This window comes from Crocodylus porosus, unplaced genomic scaffold (assembly GCF_001723895.1).
Source record: "Crocodylus porosus isolate Cpor-Errol unplaced genomic scaffold, CroPor_comp1, whole genome shotgun sequence".
Lineage (NCBI taxonomy): Eukaryota > Metazoa > Chordata > Crocodylia > Crocodylidae > Crocodylus > Crocodylus porosus.
Window position 1 is genome coordinate 133373339 of NW_017728931.1, and position 20049 is coordinate 133393387.

The window sequence follows — 20049 nt, forward strand, 5'->3', positions numbered from 1 at the left end:
ACACAAATGGATAAATTATAGAAGAAAGAAATCGAGACAGGTACCATCTAGGCAAGAAGAGAGCAGCATGTGGTAATTGGAGCTGGAACGTTTCATGGAACAGCTGTGTTTTTCAGGAGCGCTCTGAAAAAGGAAAGAAAAAGGCCTGGCAGGCACTGGGAGGCTATTCCAGGCATGCCGGGTGGTAAATAAACTGTCTGAGACTTTATGTGGCTGGGTCTGGCTTTGAGTGAAATATTACAGGCACTGTACAAACTCCTAACAATCAGGATTTTTAATGAAAATCCTGACAGACTTTTAATGACGGAGCCACACCGGGGGAGCTGTAATAAAAAGTGACGCTCTTATCGTTTTGGTGGTCTGTCCTCTCACTCCGTGCTGCCAGCTCTCACCCTGACAGATTGAACTTTTATCTATTAAATACTTGGGCTGAAATGTGGCCAAGATAATATTGCCTCTTTCTGTCAAACATTTTCTGTGCATTTCTCAAGGTTCATACAGTAGCCAAGGGCATACGTCATACATTTTGGTTCCTTTTTTAACACCCTCAGCCCCCATTGCCATGTGCAGCAAGGAGCCTTTGTTCCTAATGAGTGCCTCTTCTCTTCTCTTGTTAGGGGACATTTAAACTGGCTTCAGCTGGACCGGAGAGTACTGGAACATGACTTCCCCAAGAAGTCAGGACCGGTGGTTTTGTACTTCTGTGTCAGGTAAGTGCCCGAGTGCAGGGGGCACAATTAAAATGACCCGTTTCCTAACTGTCCTCAAAGTGAGCTTTTCCATTCTTGTTCTGCTTTTCCTAAGACTCCCAAGAGAGGCAGGCAAACATAATAGCAACTGTTTACTTGCGCATTTTTGGATCTCACTGGGGCTGATTTTTTCCTTCTTCGCAGCAATATAAACCAGGAGCGGTTCTTTTGATGCCGGCAGCCCTGGTGTAATGGGCACTTGAATACGCTGCAGCATCAGTGGCCGCATTGCTGGTGGCATGTTAGCATCTGAGCCAGCAGTGCAGCTGGTATTTTAGCAAACCCTCCTGGGCCTGCACCTAGGGCCAGTGTGCCAGTAGGCCCCTTCCCCCTTTGCTATGTTCACAACAGCCCAGACGGGTGAAGTCCCCTTGTTAGAAGTTAATCGGGCGTAACACAGACGTTGGCTTCTCCCAAAGTGACGTTATAGCCCTCAAGCCTAACCTAGAGTAAGCAGCTCATTTTCATTCAGTTTGCCAACAGGAACATCATTTGGTGCCAATTGTCACATTGTTTAAACTAATTTATTTAATTTGGACACATTTGTAGTGAAAGACATCTGAGGCTACCAAGTTGTTGCTTTTGTATCCACCCAAGTCACACCTTTTGGTTAGCATCAACCCAAGCTAGAGCTGAACCAGCCACCTGGCAGAAAAATGCCTGTTTCTTCTTCACTGAACTATCCACTTCCTCCAGGTTGCTCTGGTTAATGACAAATGTTGTGTCAGCAAGACACTAAGGGCCCTTGTACATGTGACAAATATTGCTGTAATTTGTTACGTAGCAAACTAAAATACATGAGTTTGCTACCTAAAAACGTAATTTAGATCAAAATGCACCAAAGGCATACACTTTTACAAAACATAATCATAATACACCAGCAAATGTGTACACTGTTACGCAATTAAATTGTTAAAAAGGGCAATTAAAGCACTAAAAGGGGCAATTTCATCACATGTACAAGGACCCTATTCCATTAGTATAACTCCACTGAAATCACGTGTTGTACTCTACACTCTTATGTAATGGAGCATCCAACTTGGAAAAATTATGAGCATTTTGTGGCATTTTGTGGAGCTTAACGACAAAGGTGTGTTATATTCCAAATTGTGAATGTGTCTCCTGACAACATGCCAGTGATGAATGTACTCTAAAACCTGTATCTGAACAGAAGGGAATTCAAGCTCTCAAGTTCCACTAACTTCAAAGATCCTTCTTCTTGAGTAATTGTGTGAGCATTACTAGAGGTTTTTGATGGGTGTAAGTAGTCATAATATAAAACTTTTCTGTCTCTGAGGAAAATAGTTTCCAAGAAAAAATGGCTTCAATGTATTAGGCTGATGATCTTGCAGCTTGAAAGAATCAAGAGAAGGACTTGGGGTTTGGGGTGAACATATGAACAAAATTAAGTTGGGGGTTTTGGCTTTTTAATGGCATGCTTAGAACTAACCAGTGAAGTGATACTGTGCTTTGTATGATGGCACTTTTCCATGTTGGTATTGCAGTATATTCAACACCAGCCTGGCTCATCCTATAGTACCCAAAATAAATGAAGACTTACTATCAAATCATTCCCCTTAGGTTGGCTTTTCACTGCACTCATTCAATTATAGAGAAACATAAGGGATGGCTGACACTATTCTGTTATCTCCAAAACTTGCAGTCCCAGATTCACTGTGAGAATCCCATTTCTGCTTGGACTGATTGAGAGTATGAGTCCAGAGAAGACCTGATATGCCTTCAGATTGTAGGTTACTCTACAAGTGATATTTCAGATGCACAGTATGAGAGAGGGGCCCAAATCTAAAACCCCTTAGATAAAACTATTGACATCATGGGCAACTGGTGTCTCCCAAGTCTGGGGGGGCACCAGATCACTGATGGGGGAAGGGTCCCAGTGGCCGATCTCAGACAAGGGAGCGGGGTGGTCCCTCACCAGCTGATCGCCGAGCCAGTGATTTCGCAGCTGGAGCTTCCAGGGGATGCACAGCCGATCTCAGGGGGTGCACCCTACGTTGCCAATGATTGGCACCTTTCTCAAAGGTGCTTTACCGAAACACGTGGTGACTTAATAACAAGATCATTAAAAAAGCGAAGCAGTATTCAGTAGTAGTGGTCCAAACACAATCGTCAAGCGTGTTTTTGTGGAGTCAAGTTCAGAAGCCTTTACTTAAGCAAAAATCTCACTAAAGACAATGATAAGTTTCCTGAAAAAAACTAATAACTGACTTCAGAAAATGAGCAGCAGTTTACTGTAAAACCACTGTATACATTTTATTTTAGGGGCAGGTAACCAACCATAAGTATTACCATGCAGATCATCTAAAAATGCTAATCTGTCTTGTTGCAGTATATGGCAATCAAGAAACCAGTCTACCATGGATAAAGAGGTATCTCTAGGGCTATGCATCAGTACAGCCGTTCACTAGATGAATGACTGGTGTTTCTATAGTTGTGATTCATTTGGGAAAGGTCAGAGTTCAGTCACCAAAGAAGGGGAAGTTGAAATATATGCTGACCAGTGAGTTTTACTTCCACCCATGGTTGTAATGGGTATCGTGGTACATCAGGCTGAAATATGAAACATAACGGGATGCCAGTTGCTTTGAGACCTAGTAATGGGTTTACTTACCTCTGGTTCTCTTGTGCGATAGGCCTGTGGCAAGTTGTCAGTGCTCTCACTGCATGTAGCAGGTGCCCATCACAACACCGATCTGGGCCAGAAGAAAAGGAGAGGCAGCGGGGTATTCTCCTGCCAGCTGAAAAGGTCTTGTGAGGCTATTGCCCAGTAGTTTGAGCTGATTTCTTCTGGTTTTGTTTCTGAAACTGAAGCAAGCCCTGCTAATGGGGACGTGAAGATTTTTGTAGCTGGGACGCTTGTTTTTCCTTCCTCAGGTAGCTAGCGTGCACTGGCTGACATGACCTTCTCCTGCTAACACCTAAAGGTTTAGCTCAGGTTGTTTGGATCTCCATTCTCTCCCCACGGGCTGCAACAGGAAGACTTTCTCTTATGAGGGTGGTTATCCATTGGACCAGGTTGTAGGATCTCCATCCCTGGAAATTTTCAAGAGCGGGTTAGACAGACACTTGGGTGGGACGATTGAGTCAGGGATGATCCTGCCTTCAGCATCGGGCTAGGCTAAATGACCTCATGATGTCCCTTCCAACCCTCTTTTCCTAATAAAGAGACATCGGAGGCATCTTTTGTTGGCTTCTGCAGAGGTGTTGCTGTTGTGGCACGTGTCACATATTGTTTGTCATTAGTGACACAGTTTTCATAGAAGATTGAGTGGATGGATGTGGCTCCATCTGCTGTATTACCTACACTTGAATTCAACAAAGCCCGAATGAACATGAGTATCGAGGGATATCAATACCAGTCATTCACAGCCCCAGTTGTTCATTACAGAGGATTCTGGTTTCTGTACCAATATTTAAGGACCGTGCGTTTACTTCTCTTGTATTTTTAAATGTATAATTCCCAGGCTGTGAAGCTGTTAAAGACCCAAATCTTTAGGCGAGAGTAGGGAGATGGTAATTAAGGGGGAAGGGAAAGCTGAGGAAGAAATGTTTTTCTCTTTCATGTGACTATCAAATTTTATTCATCCTTAAAATGCCTGCAGCAGTCTGGTGAGTAAAGTGACCACCAATGAAATGGTTCAGACTGCTCCATATTTATTTTTAAAAGAAAGAAACTGGGAGTCATTGGGGGTGTGGAGGAAAGGGAGGAATCTCTCCAACGCAAAACGTAAAGGTCTCTTTCAAAGAGAAATTTTCCTCCTCGTATTTGATTCTCTTGGATAATGCTACAGTCACCTTGCTACACGCTCCCTGTGAGCACAGCATTGCTCTGGATCTGGTGCCCAGTGTTCCCATGTTACGTGCCATCACCTCCTTACAGTGCCCTTGTGCTGTCTGCATGGGGCAGACGGGGCAATCCCTGCGTGTAAGAATGAATGAACACCCACCTAACACTCGACCAGGAACACAGGCAGGCCTGTGACAAAACACTCCCACCTCCCTGGACATCCCGCAGAGCGGCTGTTCCCATATGACAACAAAACCACAAAAAACAAACTTGAACAGGAAATTGTGGAACAAGAAGTCGTCCGCAGACTGGATTGTCTTAAGTATGGTTTAAGCCAAGACTATGATTTTTTATCCCATTACCTGGGTTAGCTTGTGTAAGCCCTGTGTCCCTCAGTGGATTAACTGCTTTGTTTTTCTCTCTCCTACCCACCTTGCCTCTCCCAACAGTGCCCCCTTTATTCCTTCCCCCCTTCCCTACGTATTCCAATCACTGCTTTCTATTTAGCAGCTTTGCTTTCTGCAGTCCCTTCGCAGCACCTGATGAAGTAAACCCTCTGCTTGCAAAAGCTTATGCTGTGCATCGCTGATTTAGTTGCAGATCTACCCTGTTTTCCACTTACGCTCTTGTCCATTACAGGACCAAAAATCTCCCTGCCACCCATTCAAAATCAGGGCTATCCTGCAGGTTTATTGCAGCAATATTTGTTTACAAGGCCCAGTTCCACCCATGCACACTTACTCAATTCCCACTAAAGCTGCTTTAGTGTATTAGATTTTTATACAGTACTCGTCTGGAAGGTTTCTGATGGAAAGTACACAAATGTCTGAGGGCAGAATTGGTTGGGCAGATGTGAACTGTTCCACAGCTGCTGTTGTGCAATATAATTTGATGATACTGTCTGTTAATATCTCTTTATATGCGTACTATCCCATCAACGCTGCATATGAGAGAGAGAGAGAGGTGCCCTGGAGCAGAGAAAGGGGGAGTGATGCATGGTCCTATCAGCCATCAGCTCTCATCTGAGCATCAGCATCCAGCCTCCCTTTCTTTTTTCAAAAAATGTATTCAGGGATTGATGTAGATATTTTAAAAAAACCCATGAGATCCATTCTCTGCACCATTCAAGTAAAACAGATAAGCTTGAGAGGCAGGGCAGTGTCCAGTGGAGGGAGCGATGGAGGTGATAGAGGAGGAGGGAGGGGAAGGGTGCTTGCAGAGGTAGATTTCAGGAAGGTATTTGAAAGCTGAAGCTTGGCAAATAAGTACAGGAAGGCTGTACCCAACGTGGGTGCAGCGTGAGTGAAGCCATGCAGCCACGTGTGGAGACCCAGGTGGCCATAAGGTGAAAGTCTTAGGAAGGGAGCAGGAAGCAAGATGTAGCCACTGAGTGGGTGATGTCAGCAATAGAGGGAGAACAGGTGATGCATTAGTATTTTGGCCCAGCCTGGGGGGGCCAGAGAAGAAGGCAAAGCTGTGTTACTCAACCTGATAGTTGAGTAACACAGTTTCAGGGTAAGAGAAGACCATGGCACAGATGAGTTAGCCTCTAAACAGCAAAGTTTGTCTTAATTTTCAGTAAATTCTTGGCTTTAAACAACAGCCTTGGTGTCGTGCAGGTTCAGCAATCTCTTTGCAGGGATTGTGTGAACAGAGAGTAGACAGGGTGGAACTGATTCATTTGCCTTTGGGAAATTCGATACAATTTTCTCAATTTACGTGAACAAACACATTGGTTTTTCCAGTCCAGCTCCTTTCTGGCGAGTATTCCCATTCCCATACCTTCACCAGTACAGCTAGCTTGCTGCAGAACTAATCTCACTAAGTGGAAATACTGGTCTCGTGGAATGAGCTGTTGCTTCAGGTGAGGAGGTGGTGGCGGTGGTGGCCTGGGTGCTGTGAAAGACTTGAACACTATGAGAGCTGTATCTCTGGAAAAACTGTACTCCCCCAAAAGAAGCATAGTTGGCCATTATGAATCCTTCAAATGAAGCCTGTGATGCCCATTGATTATTACTGGGTGGGCTAGAGGTGGGCATGGAGAGGGGGCTCTTGGATCACTACACATCGCAAGCGAGACCCGTTGCTGGGTTACTCTGGCTGCTGTAAAGCAAAAGGGCCTCAGGTGGTAGCAGCAGTGAAATCCTCTACATGTTCACTGGACTTGCTTAAGCAAGTACCAGATGACCGCGGAGTAACCACGGTTAGTGTGCAGTCCCAGCGCTGCATGGGTCATTTCCAACATTACTGTGCAGGAGGGTCAGCATCACTGTTTGTTCCTGCCAATACTTCAGCAACATAGCAGCTTGTGCAGAAGCACCCACTTTGTACTAACTTAGCTCGTCTACAGTGAAGGTTTGCCCCAGTTCTGGCCATGTGTGGCCACTAGTGGGTTACACCTGAGATTCCTGTGTTTCATTGGGGTTGGATCCAAGAACTACAGGCGCATTACATTTGCAGCTGCCCGTTAGGGCTGTGCAAAACTGCACCGTTTTGTTTTGACTTCCATTTGGCTGTTTCGACGGAAGAGTGTTTCATTTCAAGTTTTGTTTCGTTTCAAAGCCACTGTTCTGTTTTGTTTTGTTGAAACTGCTTCGCTGTTTTGATGCTATTTCGACATTTCACCCATAGGTTATAATGGGGAAGCATGAAACTGCCTATAACTGTGTCATTTCCTGCCTGATTTCAGTGGAACTTGCAGGGATGGTAGCTCCTTCTGAGGCCATGAAGCCTGCCACGTTTCAAGGAGATAGGTGCAGGGGTTTCTGGGAAACTGCACCCTTAACTGTTCAGAGCAAAACTTGTGTGACTTGTAAGTGTGAAGGCACAGAGAAAGCTCAGTTCAAACAATGATTTTTATGCTGTTTTTTTGTTCCTCCCCCAGAGCACGGGGTTTGGAAGGGACCTCAGGGAAGGATCACACTCACTGGCCGGCTACACAGTCAATATGAGAGCAGTCCTTCGCCCCCTTCCCACTCCCTCTCCTTACTTTGTTTCCCTGCAAGCACGCCCAAACGTTTCGAAGCTTTCAAAGCATTTCAACTGACCTCATTTCATTTCGAGGCTGTTTTGAAGCCTTTTGTTTCGTTTCAATTTCGCTGTTTAGCTCGAAACAAGTCAAAATAGCGTCAAAACGGAAAAGCCGGCAAAATTTCACGCAGCCGTACAGCCGTACAGGAGAGCCAGTGAGGATCAATGTGAATAAGACTTACATAGGGACCCAAAGACATGTTTGATAACAGCATACTGGAAAGCTTAAGAGAAATAGAAATCGGTGAGTGAGGCTTGTTCCACAGATTCACAGAAGGTCAGGGCTGGAAGGGACCTTGTGAGATCATTGGGTCTAGCCCCGCTGCTCTGGGCAGGAAAGGCAAAATTGAGACACGTGCGTACACCAGTTGCACACCCTACAGAAGTCCCCAGAACAGGTAACAGTCAAATAGTATGCAGAGGCCACTCTGTCTTCACCTTATTCCAGGTCTCCTGCCCTTCTCTGCCCACTGTATCACAGGGTGACCTGTGCATCAGCTGTGCCTGCCTGAACACTTCCTTCCCCACAGAGTCACAGAGTGCACACATTGATGGGCTCCTCACCCCGACACCTTCTATCAGTTAGCATTAACATCTCTTACTGCTTTGGAAAAAAGTGGGTAAGACGGGGCAGGAACTTTCCAGTGATCAGTGCTTTGCTGCTTCCAAAGACCCTCAAGCGATTTGCCTGCTCTGCACATGTGTGCAGTTCATTATGTCACTTGTTCACCACTGCATGACTGATCTTATTACTGGGACTTCTTAAATACTGATCGCTTTAAGCACTTATGCCAAGCTTTTTCACTCTCGGGCCTCTGCTCCATGTACCTCCTGCTTGCATCGGAGCACTGCTGTTTCCACTAATGACTACACAGTGATGTCACTGTATAGCTTTTCTCCCTAGCATAGATAGCTATATAAGGGCTGTGATTTTCACTGGTGCCCCTTACACTGGTATCAAGTAGAGGTTACTTCTTCCAGTGTTAATGCAGCTTTGTCGGTCTGCACTAGGGATTTGTATTGGTAACTGGTTACTAGTATCTGAAATTAGTAGTCAAAGTTCCAGTGTACATGACACTAAGCTACTTTCATTTTTTCCGTCCTCTTCTCAATCCAGTGTTTAAAGTGATATTCCACTATTAGAAAAGAGCCATTATGAAAAAGCATCTAGGAGCAGCTGTCATGCTTACCAAAAGTGGAGCCAAGATGCTAATGACTGTATTGTCCTTTGGGCTATGTGGACCTACCACCTTGTTGCTGAAGTGTGCTACCACCTCCAGGCTGGCCAGAGGATATGTAAGGGACGTGGTTTCATGGGATCCTCGGTCCTCATCCATGCTAGAGTCACTTATGCAGCAGTCACAACACATCATTGTTACGTGTCATTCACATCTACTCGGCTTCACAGGTCTTTGAGGAATTAGACTAAGGGGCGGTGTTGACAGCAGCCTGCTGGGGCACAGTTCTGTGTCTATAACCACACTAAATTGACCGGAGCAAGTTATTTGTCTCATGCATAATGGCATATGTTTATCCATCTATGCTTTTTACTGCATGGGAGAATGAAGTTTAATGTTCAGATGCTTTCTGACTGCTAGGCCAGCTTTATTGATGGCAACATACCTGGAACCGATTGTCTTTATGCAGTGCAGTGTGGTTTCGTGGTAAGAACATGGCACTGGGCTGGGCAGAGCAGGGATGGCTTCTGAATCCATTTCTGGACCAGGCTGTAAGAGTGAAAGAGAAAGAAGCAGGAACTGAGACTAGCAGGAGAGCAGACAGCTGATGGTGTCATTCCCATTGCATTGCTCCTTCTTCCGTCACAGGCACATCTCTGCCTGCCTCAGCCACATTGTCATGGGTCAGAAAAACAGGGTCAGCCAGTCAGTCTTACCGCCCAGAGGCAGTGCTCTCCCAACACATTTAAACAGAAGCTTGTGGGATGTGCTTAGAGTGCAATATACCCTGGTAGCCTCACATAAGACTGGGGGTCCGTTATACTAGGTGCGGTACCTTCTTCTAGGAATAGGCAGTTCCCACCCCAAACCACTTACAGTCTAGCATAAAGACCAGGGCTAAATACAAGTGATCAAAATGCCTTAGGCTGAATGGATTCAATCTAGGCAGCTGAACCGATAACCAACTGAAAAGATATTCAGTTTTCAATTGGGAAAGGCCAAGGGAGGTCTGCACTGCCAGGCCAGTAGGCAGGGGGTGCTACAGCATGTTTCACCACTGTCTGGGTGCTGGCCCACCTTGGGGGAGCCTCCCCCTCAGGTGGTATTCCCTCAGCCTGGGTTCGCCAGCCCAGGCAGCCCTGGGAAGCCCTGGGGAATTCCTCCCACCCCCTTCCAGCTCCTGATTGCTTCAGCTGCTGCCACAGAAGGGATGCAACCCAGCATGGGGGCACTGGGGAGCCCCTGCTTTGGGGGGGCTTCCCCACCACCACAACCCACGGTCCCCAACCCAGGGCAGCCCCAGGGACCTGAGGGGAATTTGGGCAGGCAGGGAGGGCAGGCGAGAGTGCTGGTGCACCCCCTGAGAGTGCTGGTCAGGGAGTGGGGGCGCCAGGAGAAGTGATCCCTGTGGTCCCCCACTGGCATTTCTGGGTTGGTGCGATACTTCCAGGTCAGTGCAATCAACTGCAGCCCGCCCCGCCCCGCCCCCCCCCTTTCAATGACTGGCTGCAGCATAACCGGCCATGGGGGGGGCCTGCAGTTACTGACTGGCCACTGGTGGGGGGGGGGGGGCAAGTGCCCCCCCCCCAACTCAGGAAGCACCAGTCACCTATGCAACCAGATTTATCTTCAACTGGTTTGGGTCATTATGAAAGGGGTTTCTGTGCACTGAACTTATGTCCTGTTACAGGTGTAAACCAATTTCCAATCGCTTAAACCAGTTTATGTGCAACTTCTGTCCCTAGACAGGGCGGGTGTGGCATGGATCCATAGAAGTCCACTCACCCGCTGGGGATACGACGCACTTTCGCCTCCCTATTCTGACAGTCACCCTGTGCCAGGAGCTGTCAGGCCACTCCTCCTGCCTGCCTCTCTGCCCTGGGTGTTGTAAGGGGGGGTAAGCTTTGCTGCCCCTGCCCCTGTGGGAACTCACCAAGGGGATTCCCAGCCTCATCTGTGCAGCCAGTTTCTGCTGAGGTGGGAGGCACCAGAGACTGGACCCTCTCCCCATATTTGTCCTGCGCAACACCCCCACAGGTAGAAAGCTGCAGAAACTGTAGCAAAAGTAAGAGCATTATTAAACCTGTGCTCATGACCAAGTCCCACCCAGCTGCCCCACACAGACTTCTCCCGCGCTGACTTGCCCCATCCACAAATGCTGGCTGAGCTTTGCTATAAAGCAGATATTTTTTTACAGCTGGGTGTTAAACCTGTTTCTTTGGCCTGTGCTTGCTCTGGGAAAGGCCCCACACTCACTCTGCTGAACACACCGCCTGGCTAGCCACAAAGCATAAATACAGTCACTCAGACTTTGTTTGCATCTTGCTGAAAGAAAAGACTCCCTACAGACAATTTATTGCTGCCCTCCCAGAGCGGCCCCATGCTTTATTCACCGTGGGGAAGGGGTAATAAATTGCCTGTGGGAAGGCTTCGCTCCTCAGAGTCTCTTTAAAGGTATGAGAAACTTCTATCCAGCCAGAAGATTTACTTGTGCAAGGACTGACCTTTGAGCAAAGGAGCTAATGGAGCTTTTGCTGCTTACCACACGCATCCCTGTGCTGAGCCATCCATTACACACACATCCTAAAAGCAGTTTCACTCTGGAGCCCCACAACATCATTTCTGATTTTTGCTTAACTCAAATACATTTATAGAAGCGAGCTGCGTTCAGAGAAAGGCATAAATAGTTTTTCCTTCTTCCTTTCAATTAAGTCACCCAGGGAGAGAAAGGGGGGAAAATAGTAATGTAATATAGTAAAAAATAGTAATTCGAGCGCTTTCAGCCCCATTTGGAAACCTCAGGCCCCGGCAGTACTGTCAGCTGTCATGTTGTGACACTGTTAGATAATGTAATTGCAGGCACTGTGCAAAAAGTAAGGCTTTTTGGCAGGTTGGCAGGATAAGAATTATACTTAATTTTGTCCAAACAATGATACTTAAGCAGATGGTTAAGCAGAAACACTTTGAGTCAGTGAAAGACAGGCAGATCTCATCTCCAGTCCCTACATCTATAGTGTAATCGCACCCTAACCAAGTGCATGTAAAATGCTATCAGCAGCGTAAGTGGAGACGTCTGATCTGGGAGCACTGTACAGATTCAGACACCCCGATTCTTAGAGCAGCCTTATCAGAAGCCAGTTGCCTCCTGTGCCGTGCAGGATGGCTAGTGGATGGCGTTGGTTACCAAAACACCGGGGTTGTAGTCTTGCCTGTTGCTGACTCACTGGGTCTGATTCATCTTTGTCTTGCGACAAGTCAGACTTCTGTATGCTGCTTTATGGCAATTCTCCTTGGCTACAGTAGGACCAAACCATTGGAGAGTGGGGAGCAGCATAGCCTCAACTGACCCTGTCCCCACTGAAATAAAGGGCAGATCTCCCTGACTTGAGTGAAACTAGGATTTCACCCAAAATGTCTGTTCATGTTGCCCATCTGTGAAACAGCATCAAAAGAGTTTTCTGAGGCTTAACTGACTAATGTTTCTGAAGTGCCTTGAGCTCCTCAGATGAACGGTGCTCTACCGGTGCAAAGCAGTACTGGAACGACGTACAGGCCACCCACTCGGTTACCTGGTGCAGCTGAGCGATTGCTTTTGGTGGAAAACCTAAGACCACCCAGCTTGGAAAGCAAACAGCCAGCTTGAGCTTGAGGCCACATTAGGGAATTCCCCTTCTGCACCTCCTTTCCCATTCAGATGTTGTAAGCCGGCTGCTGCAGAGGAGATGGGGACGATGGCTATTTGCACTAGCTCTGCCTCCCTCCTCTGCCGAATCAGCTCAGTCAACCCTGTCTTCCACCAGGGAGCTCTGAGGAACAGCACAAACTCCAGCACCCGGCGTGTATTACTCCTCTAGCAAAGGAGGGCTGTGGAGAAAGCGTTTCATACTTAACCTTGCCGTGTTTGCCCAAGCAGAGCTGGAAAGGTGCTGGCTGCGAGGCTGCAGCTCCCGAAGAGCTGGGACCTGACGAGGCACGGCAGGGACAGCTCTGCTTTCCAGAACCCGCCAAGCTGCTTTTGCTGCTCCGTTGTTTTCGGTGGATGACCCTGGAGGTCTGTGCCCAGAAGAGCTTAGGTGAAGAGGACTCGCACCGAAGTCAGCCTGTTTGAGGTCTGGCCTCAGTGCTGTGGAGGGATGAGCTGGAATCTTCCCCAGATCGTTCCTTCCTGGAACAGCTGCTTTAATCATGGAGCCTTTAGCTAGCGCTTTCCATCCCCCTGAAAACTACTGCCCTTTAAGGAGAAGGTCATTCACCAGCCTAGAGGAGGTTTTATGGAGGAACATTTGGCCAGAAGCTTTCCTGTCCTTGCACCACTGGGTGCTGGGACGAACCATGCACGTGTCCCCACCCCACCTGTCACAGACACCTGCCCCTTCCTCCCACCCCTGCCTCATCCCGTAGTGGTTTATAGTTTCACTAGCCGCTCCCCAGGCCCAGTGGATGGCTGCAGGGCAGATGGCTCCACTGAGGTGGCTGAACCTCGTATCACCTACATGGAGAGGTTCATTCGGAGCTTGCTATAAAACCAGTGAGAGCCTTTCTGCTGAAATCTTTTGGCTTCCTTACAAAGACCCCTTTCAGGTTGCAGGTCAGAAGTGTGCGGGGGCCTAAATTAAGAGGGTCAGTTGCCTAGTTGGGGAAACTGAGGCACAAAGCTTAACAGACCTTTCCAAGTCACACTTTTTATCATTAGCAGAGATGGGATCTGAACATCCTAGATGCCAGCATCGCTGCTTCCACAACAGGTCTATCTTTTTCAAAGCCCTGATAAAAGCACATTGATGGATGCACCGTGGCTTGATCTCTCACTGCAGGAGACGAAGGTGGGAGAAGGTATAAGCCAGGGCTTTCGAAGATGAGATCACCTTCAGAGTGAAAACCCAAATCTGGCGGCTGCCCGGTGATGAGATGAAAGCTGACATGGCTCCCTCTCTCCAAGTGAGGGCTCCTACTTGCCAGTGCCAAATTGCCAGTCATTAGCTTTGATTGCTGGTATTTGAGAGCAGAATGGGACCGGCTGCACGCACAGGCAGAGGGACAACCCAGCTTCTCTAGCCTTAGTGGGAGGGAGGCGCTGGTGACCACACTGATGTGCAGGGATCTGCTACCAAGGGCAGGTAGGAGAGATTCCTCCTGCCTCAGCCTTTCCTGCGAGTCCCCAGCTGATTGCTTTGCAGCGCTTTTCTGTTTTCATCTCCCTCCTGAGGCCTGCTGCATGCTTCAAATGTCAGCGCTTAAAGTGTGCATCCCCAAACATTAACACACAGGGCTTGAACATGAAAGCAGCTCAGCAGTTGGAGCTGTCTAGGCTAATCATTTACCACGAGCACTGGATGCAACGGCGTCTGCGTCGGAGTCCATTAGAGGCACGTGCATATCATGTTTTATCTTTTTCAGAGAGCAAATGGGTCTCCCATCTTTCAGATCATCCACAGAAGTTTTCATTGACGTGGTGGGGAGAATGATAAGCCGGATCCAGAGCTTGCCAAAGCACATGAGCATCTTGCTCCGTGCAGATGCTGACTCCAGTTAAGCCGTAGGATTGTAGGAAAGTAGGACTGGAAGTAGTTACTTTGTCGATCTAATAGGGAAATGAATAGCATGAGACTCTCTGCTTCTTTGGGAGCTTCATTCTGCCTCCTTTTAAGAGCAGAAAGACTCAGACTTCGAGGCCTTCTCTTGCCTTTGTCCAATGCCCTCCATCCTGGGAGCGGAAAGTACTTTGTGGAAAGGACTGGTTGAAAATGGGGGAAGCAAATAGTAGGAACATGCAGGAACTAGACCTTTTTGTTTGGGTTGAAAATATTCGCAAAAGTTGGTTTTAATTCAGTTATGCTAATTCATGTCAATGGTGAGGGGGAAACACTGTGTCTCAGGTTGTTTGTCTTTCTCACAGGTTAGAAATATCGTGTCAGGGTGGCGGGGGTCTTCCCACACCACAGCACCGTCGTAGCCTTGCTACAACTGATTTCCAAACTCCCAGCCCTTGCTGTGGACGGGCGGCCGTCCCACAGCTCTGGTGGAGGCTGGAATTCACCCCCAACCTCTCCCGCACAAACTTTTAAGTTTATCAGCTGCAGCCCCCTGGGTCAGCCACAGGCATCTGCAGTCCTTCTCCCCCGTGCCTCATTCCCGTAGTCACCGACCAGGGGCCACCTCCTTTTGGAGCAATGGCTGATCCTTGTGTATAGCCAGGTTCACCAGAGCCACCTGCTTCCACTGATCCTGGGCTTATCCCAAACCCCCAACTTGAGCTCATGCTGTTGTGACCCATCCATTCACCACTACCACCTCTTTCCCTGGAGAGCAGGCAGTCAGGACAGGGCTCCCTGCCATCTCCCTGCCCAGTCGGAGCTCTCTGAACATCCTGCACGCTCATGACCCTGCCAGGGAAGGCACCGGGGCCAGATCCTCTATCACGGTGGCCCGCTAATCTGGGGGAGATCTAGCTTTGCCGTGAAATGAAGAAAGTTGGACTCTTTTCTTAAACTGTCGAGAGAGTTCCCAGATCTCTTGTGAACTGTCTTGGAAAAGCTCAAATGTTGTGGCAAATGAGAAAACATTTGAGTTTGGCCATTTTGTTAACAAAACCTTTTGACTAGCTAGATTCATATGCATGAGCTAAGCTTCACAGGCATCAGGAGAAGCAAGGAAGTGTTATGAAGCCCCTGGTACTATGGTAGGCTACAAATCACGTGGACTCCTGCCCAATAAAGTCCTTCTTTAGTTGAATTTAGAGCTTGGATGAGTTTCGCAAGGCAAAGCATTTTATAACCCTCAAGCAATTCTTCCTACTTTCTTAGGAAATAAATACAGTTCATGTTAGAGTCATGGCCTCAAATGTCTCGAATAATAGATTCAAATGAGTAATAGGTGAATGAACAGCTCGTATAACACCTATACACATGCATCGAGGCTGCTTCAACGCACTGTAATTGTAGCACGTCGGCGCAGACTTAATTAATCGAGTCTGCTGGTAATTACTGTACTCCAGCAGACTCCAGTGTCAGTGTCCCCATGCTGAAAAATGGCAGTGGGTTACTTTAACTAAAGCTTGTTCAACAAGCTCTAGTTAAAGCGCCCCCACCGCCATTTTTCAGTGTGCGGATGCTGATACATGTGACACTGCAGGCACTTTAATTACAGCGGCTCTCAGCCCCCCCTCCACCTCCCGGAGCATGTGCATAAAAGTGCCTCGAACCTGTTACTGGTAGTTTGCCAAATCCAGCCCAAGCTGATAGTGGTCCAGCAACTATTTGCTGGATTTGGTTTCCACTGGACATCCCTCTGCGTCACAAAATCCATCTCCGCATTTGGCATTCATTGGCCTTCTCTTTGGTAAAGAGATGAAAGTGTTGGTGGCCATGGAAGCTGATCTGTCTCCCCCCCACTTCCTCCCTCAGGTTTCCCATAGTTTGGACATGGAAAATTATTCCCTTCTTGCCTTCACTTCACTTCTAAGCAAAATAACTTTAGCTACCAAGCACTTTTCACTGGTGCTAAATTCACACATGTGAGGCTGGGTTTTTAATGCAAGGCCAACCAAAGGATCAGCTAAGTAAGTGGGTAAAATGGAGGGTAGGGGCAAGGACCGTCTCAAAAGACCCTCAGCACCTGGCAGGACCTGACAGCTCAGCGATGAAATGGTGGAAAAGGCTGTCACGGAGCTATTCAAAGACCTGGGTGGAGTTAGGCACACATCTCCGTCGGGAAGTCAGTGGGAGTTAGGCACCCAACTGCCGGTGCTGTCTTGGAATAGCTTTCCCCGATTCTCCGCTGAGCTAAATCCGCGTCACTCCAGCTAAATCCAGACACTGTCCTGATTTCCACCAGCGGAGGGGGTGGAATTTGTAGTGAAGCTTGTCACAGTCACTGCTGCAGGAATTTGGCCACTGGAAATAGGAGCCTCGCCTTTCGTTGCTGCCTGGCTTTGCTGTTTAAGACTGGCGTGCCAGCTAGCTACCATTTGCTATGGAGCACAATCTGATCAGTGCAGGGCACGTAACCTCAGCTGAAAGGCTTACACACTGGTGAAATTTTAAACAGTTGAGCCGCAGCAGCTTCAAAAACCTTCCAGGGTGTGTAATACAGCGTTCATTATTATTTGCCTTGCGCTGAGAGGTGGCAGTCAAGATAGGCTCTTTGTGTTCATTACACAGTGTAATATTCACTGGTCCATTTAATTAATGCTTAGAAAATGGACTCAATGAATTATAAGTGACTGGGGGATGGAAAGAGACAGAAGCAGGAGTGGCATTTTCTAGATCTTTTTTTACCAGGGATTTTAAATTAATATATATATATATATATATCCACCAGTCCCCTTTGGGAAGCTCACAGCTCTTGCTGCGAGGGAGAAGGAGTGAAACTCTCCTTGTGACATTTGCTGGCCAGAAAAAAATATACTGGAAGGGGCTTCCAGATGCAGTTTTATTTATTGTTTGTACTGAGTAGCATGGAGAGTACCAACTAAGACAGGGCCCCCTTTGTGCCAGGTACCTCGCAGACACGCTGTATTCCCTGTATCCTGTGCCTCAATCAGAAGTTATGGGCATGATACAGGAACAACTGGGTGTGCATCTTCCAGCCTGGTTAAACCAGTTTTTCCCAACCTTTTTAACCTCAAGGCACTTCTTTATAACTTTTTGGAACTGAATGTCACCCCAGCCGAGAAGCACTGAGCTAGACTCTAGCTAGTACCAAGTTAGGGCAGCAAGGGCAGGACCTCACACTGCTGCGCCCAGCTTTTTCCATTGCCCCTTCCCTATCCCTTTGTAGGGGCAAGTGCGGTCCCAACTGCTGTGGCTGCTCCTCTGGGGACTTGCATGCTGGCAACTGGAGCCACATGTGCTTATGTCCAGCCCCAGGAGCATGGGAGGATTGGGCGGGGAGGGATGAGCTGGGCTGAAAAATGCAGTCCCATATCCACCCGGCCAGCCATACGTGGCAAAGTGTGCTGCTGGGAGCGTGGAGGTTGCTGGGGGGCAGAGGAGCAGAGCCTCTGGCGGAGAAGTAGTGATCACTTACTCTGTAGGATAAGGGTTGAGCACCACAGTACCTCAGTCGGGAATCACTGGACTAGATGATCGGAAAGGCTCCTTCTGACTGTAAAGTTGGCAAGCTTTTGAACATGCAGCAAGGAAAAGGGCTTGCAATGTAAATAGACAAGACCAACAAAACATGGGTGATGGGGGAGGAGGGGAGAAGTATTACCCACCCAGTTTTACAGACAGGGGCCAAAAATGCAGATTGGTTAAGTGACTTGGTCACGGTCATGTGGAAAACTTGTGGCGGAGCCTCTGATCTCTGTAACCCTGATCCCCAATCTCAGATCACTTCCTTAGCCAGAGAACCACACCTTCTGCCTGCTTATGCAGGGCCATCCGATCATGGTAAAGCACCTTTTCCATCAGTGTGTTTTGCAGAAGTCGATCGTAGGAGGAGGCGCCTGTCCCGCCTCATCCCCCTGCCCCTTCCTTCAGTGCGGGATCTGAATTCCAAGGAGTAGGCTGCGTTTCAGATTTCTGTGTATGCCACAGAGCAAATCCCACCAGAGCTCTCTCTGCAGATCTATTTTCTTTTCAATAAGAACAGCAATTTCCTGGTGCACATGTGCTGTATTTGTCTAGGTGTGCTAGTGGGGGAGGGACCTCCATCCCCTCCCCAGCATGCACTCTACTCTGCCGGCCACTCAGGAATTGGGCTGTCTTTGTGAATTTCAAGTACCGTGTGCAAGCTCTCGGCTAAGCAGGGACTCGGCTTTTCACGCAGCAAAGGGATTGCACGGGCCTGGGTAGAAAGCCTTAAGAAGCATCATGGTGGCTTTAACAAATGCAAGAGTGCCCCCGTGTGTCATTAGACAGAATCGTGTTTGTGCAGGCGCCACAGCGAGAAGGACCTTTGCTAATTGGCTGTACTGTAAACCCCACCTGGCATGTGAAAATCAAGCTGTTACCCAGATTATAGGTAATCTTGCAGGTTGGCTGCTGATAAAAGGGGCAGAAACAGATCTACAGTCTGACCTTTGAGCTGCTTACACTTAAAAAAAACCCCACAAGCATGTACCCCAAAGTCTGTCCGGCTACCCATGACAACATAATGTAGATTCTCACCAGTACTGGCCAGGGAGACTCGAGGTGGGAAGAGCGTGGCATGCAGATTGGCAGCAAGTCTTCTTGAATTTGCTGAGTTCTCCAAATTTGCCTCCAGCCGATACCCCGTAGACGCCTGGTTCTAATATTAGAATCATAGAAGCATAGAAAATAAGGGCTGGGAGGAAGGTCATCTAGTCCAACACCCTGCTCAAAGCAGGACCATTGCAACTAGGTCATTACAGCCAGGGCTTTGTCTAGCTGGGTCTTAAAAACCTCCAGGGATGGAGAGTCCACAGTCTGTCTGGGTAACCTGTTCCAGTGCTGTACTACCCTCCAACTGAGAAAATTCTTCGTAATATCTCATCTAAACTTCCCTCGCTGCAATTTGAGATCATTGCTCCTTGTTCTGTCTGTCACCACTGAGAACAGTCCAGCTCCATCCTCTTTGCAACCCCCTTGCAGGGAGTTGAAGGCTGCTATTAGGTCTACTCTCAGTCTTCTCTTCTCTAGGCTAAATAAGCCCAGTTCCCTCAGCTTCTCCTTACAAGTCATGTGCCCCAGCCCCAAGCCATTTTCACTGCCCTTCGCTGGACTTTCTCCAATTTGCCCACATCCTTTCTGCAGCGGGGGGACCAAAATTGGACACGGTAGTCCAGATGTGACTTCACCAGTGCTAAATAGAGGGGCATAATCACTTCCATTGACATGCTGGCAACACACCTACCAATGCAGCCAAGGATGCCGTTAGCCTTCTTGGTGGCAAGGGCACGCTGCTGGCTCATATTCAGCTTATTGTCCACTGTAACCCCCAGGTCCTTTTCTGCAAATCTGCTGCCCAGCCAGTCAGCCCCCAGCCTCTACCAGTGCATGGGATTCTTCTGTCCTAAGTGCAGGATTTTGAACTTATCCTTGTTGACCCTCCTGAGATTTCCTTCTGCCCAATCCTTCAATTTGTCTAGATCACTCTGCATCCCAGCCCTACCCTCCAGCCTATCTACTACTCCCCCCAGATTGTTGTCAACTGCTGAGAGTGCACTCTGTGCCATCTTCCAGGTCGTTGTTGAAGATATTGAACAAAACCACCCCAAGCCTGACCCCGGGATACTCCACTTGATACCAGCTGCCAGCTAGACATCAAGCCATTGACTACTACACTCTGAGCCCGATGCTCCAGCCAGTTTTCTATCCAC

At 48.0% G+C, this 20049-nt stretch overlaps 1 protein-coding gene across 4 annotated transcripts in view; it reads left to right on the forward strand.

Annotated features, from left to right (window-relative positions):
* The window catches only part of FRMD4A (FERM domain containing 4A), a 289469-nt gene that overhangs the window by 173920 nt on the left and 95500 nt on the right, over positions 1–20049 (forward strand). For all 4 annotated transcript variants that reach the window (XM_019543681.1, XM_019543680.1, XM_019543679.1 and 1 more), the window contains exon 4: positions 618–710. In XM_019543681.1, the coding sequence (XP_019399226.1) occupies positions 618–710 (93 nt within the window). The remainder of the gene's footprint in view (positions 1–617; positions 711–20049) is intronic.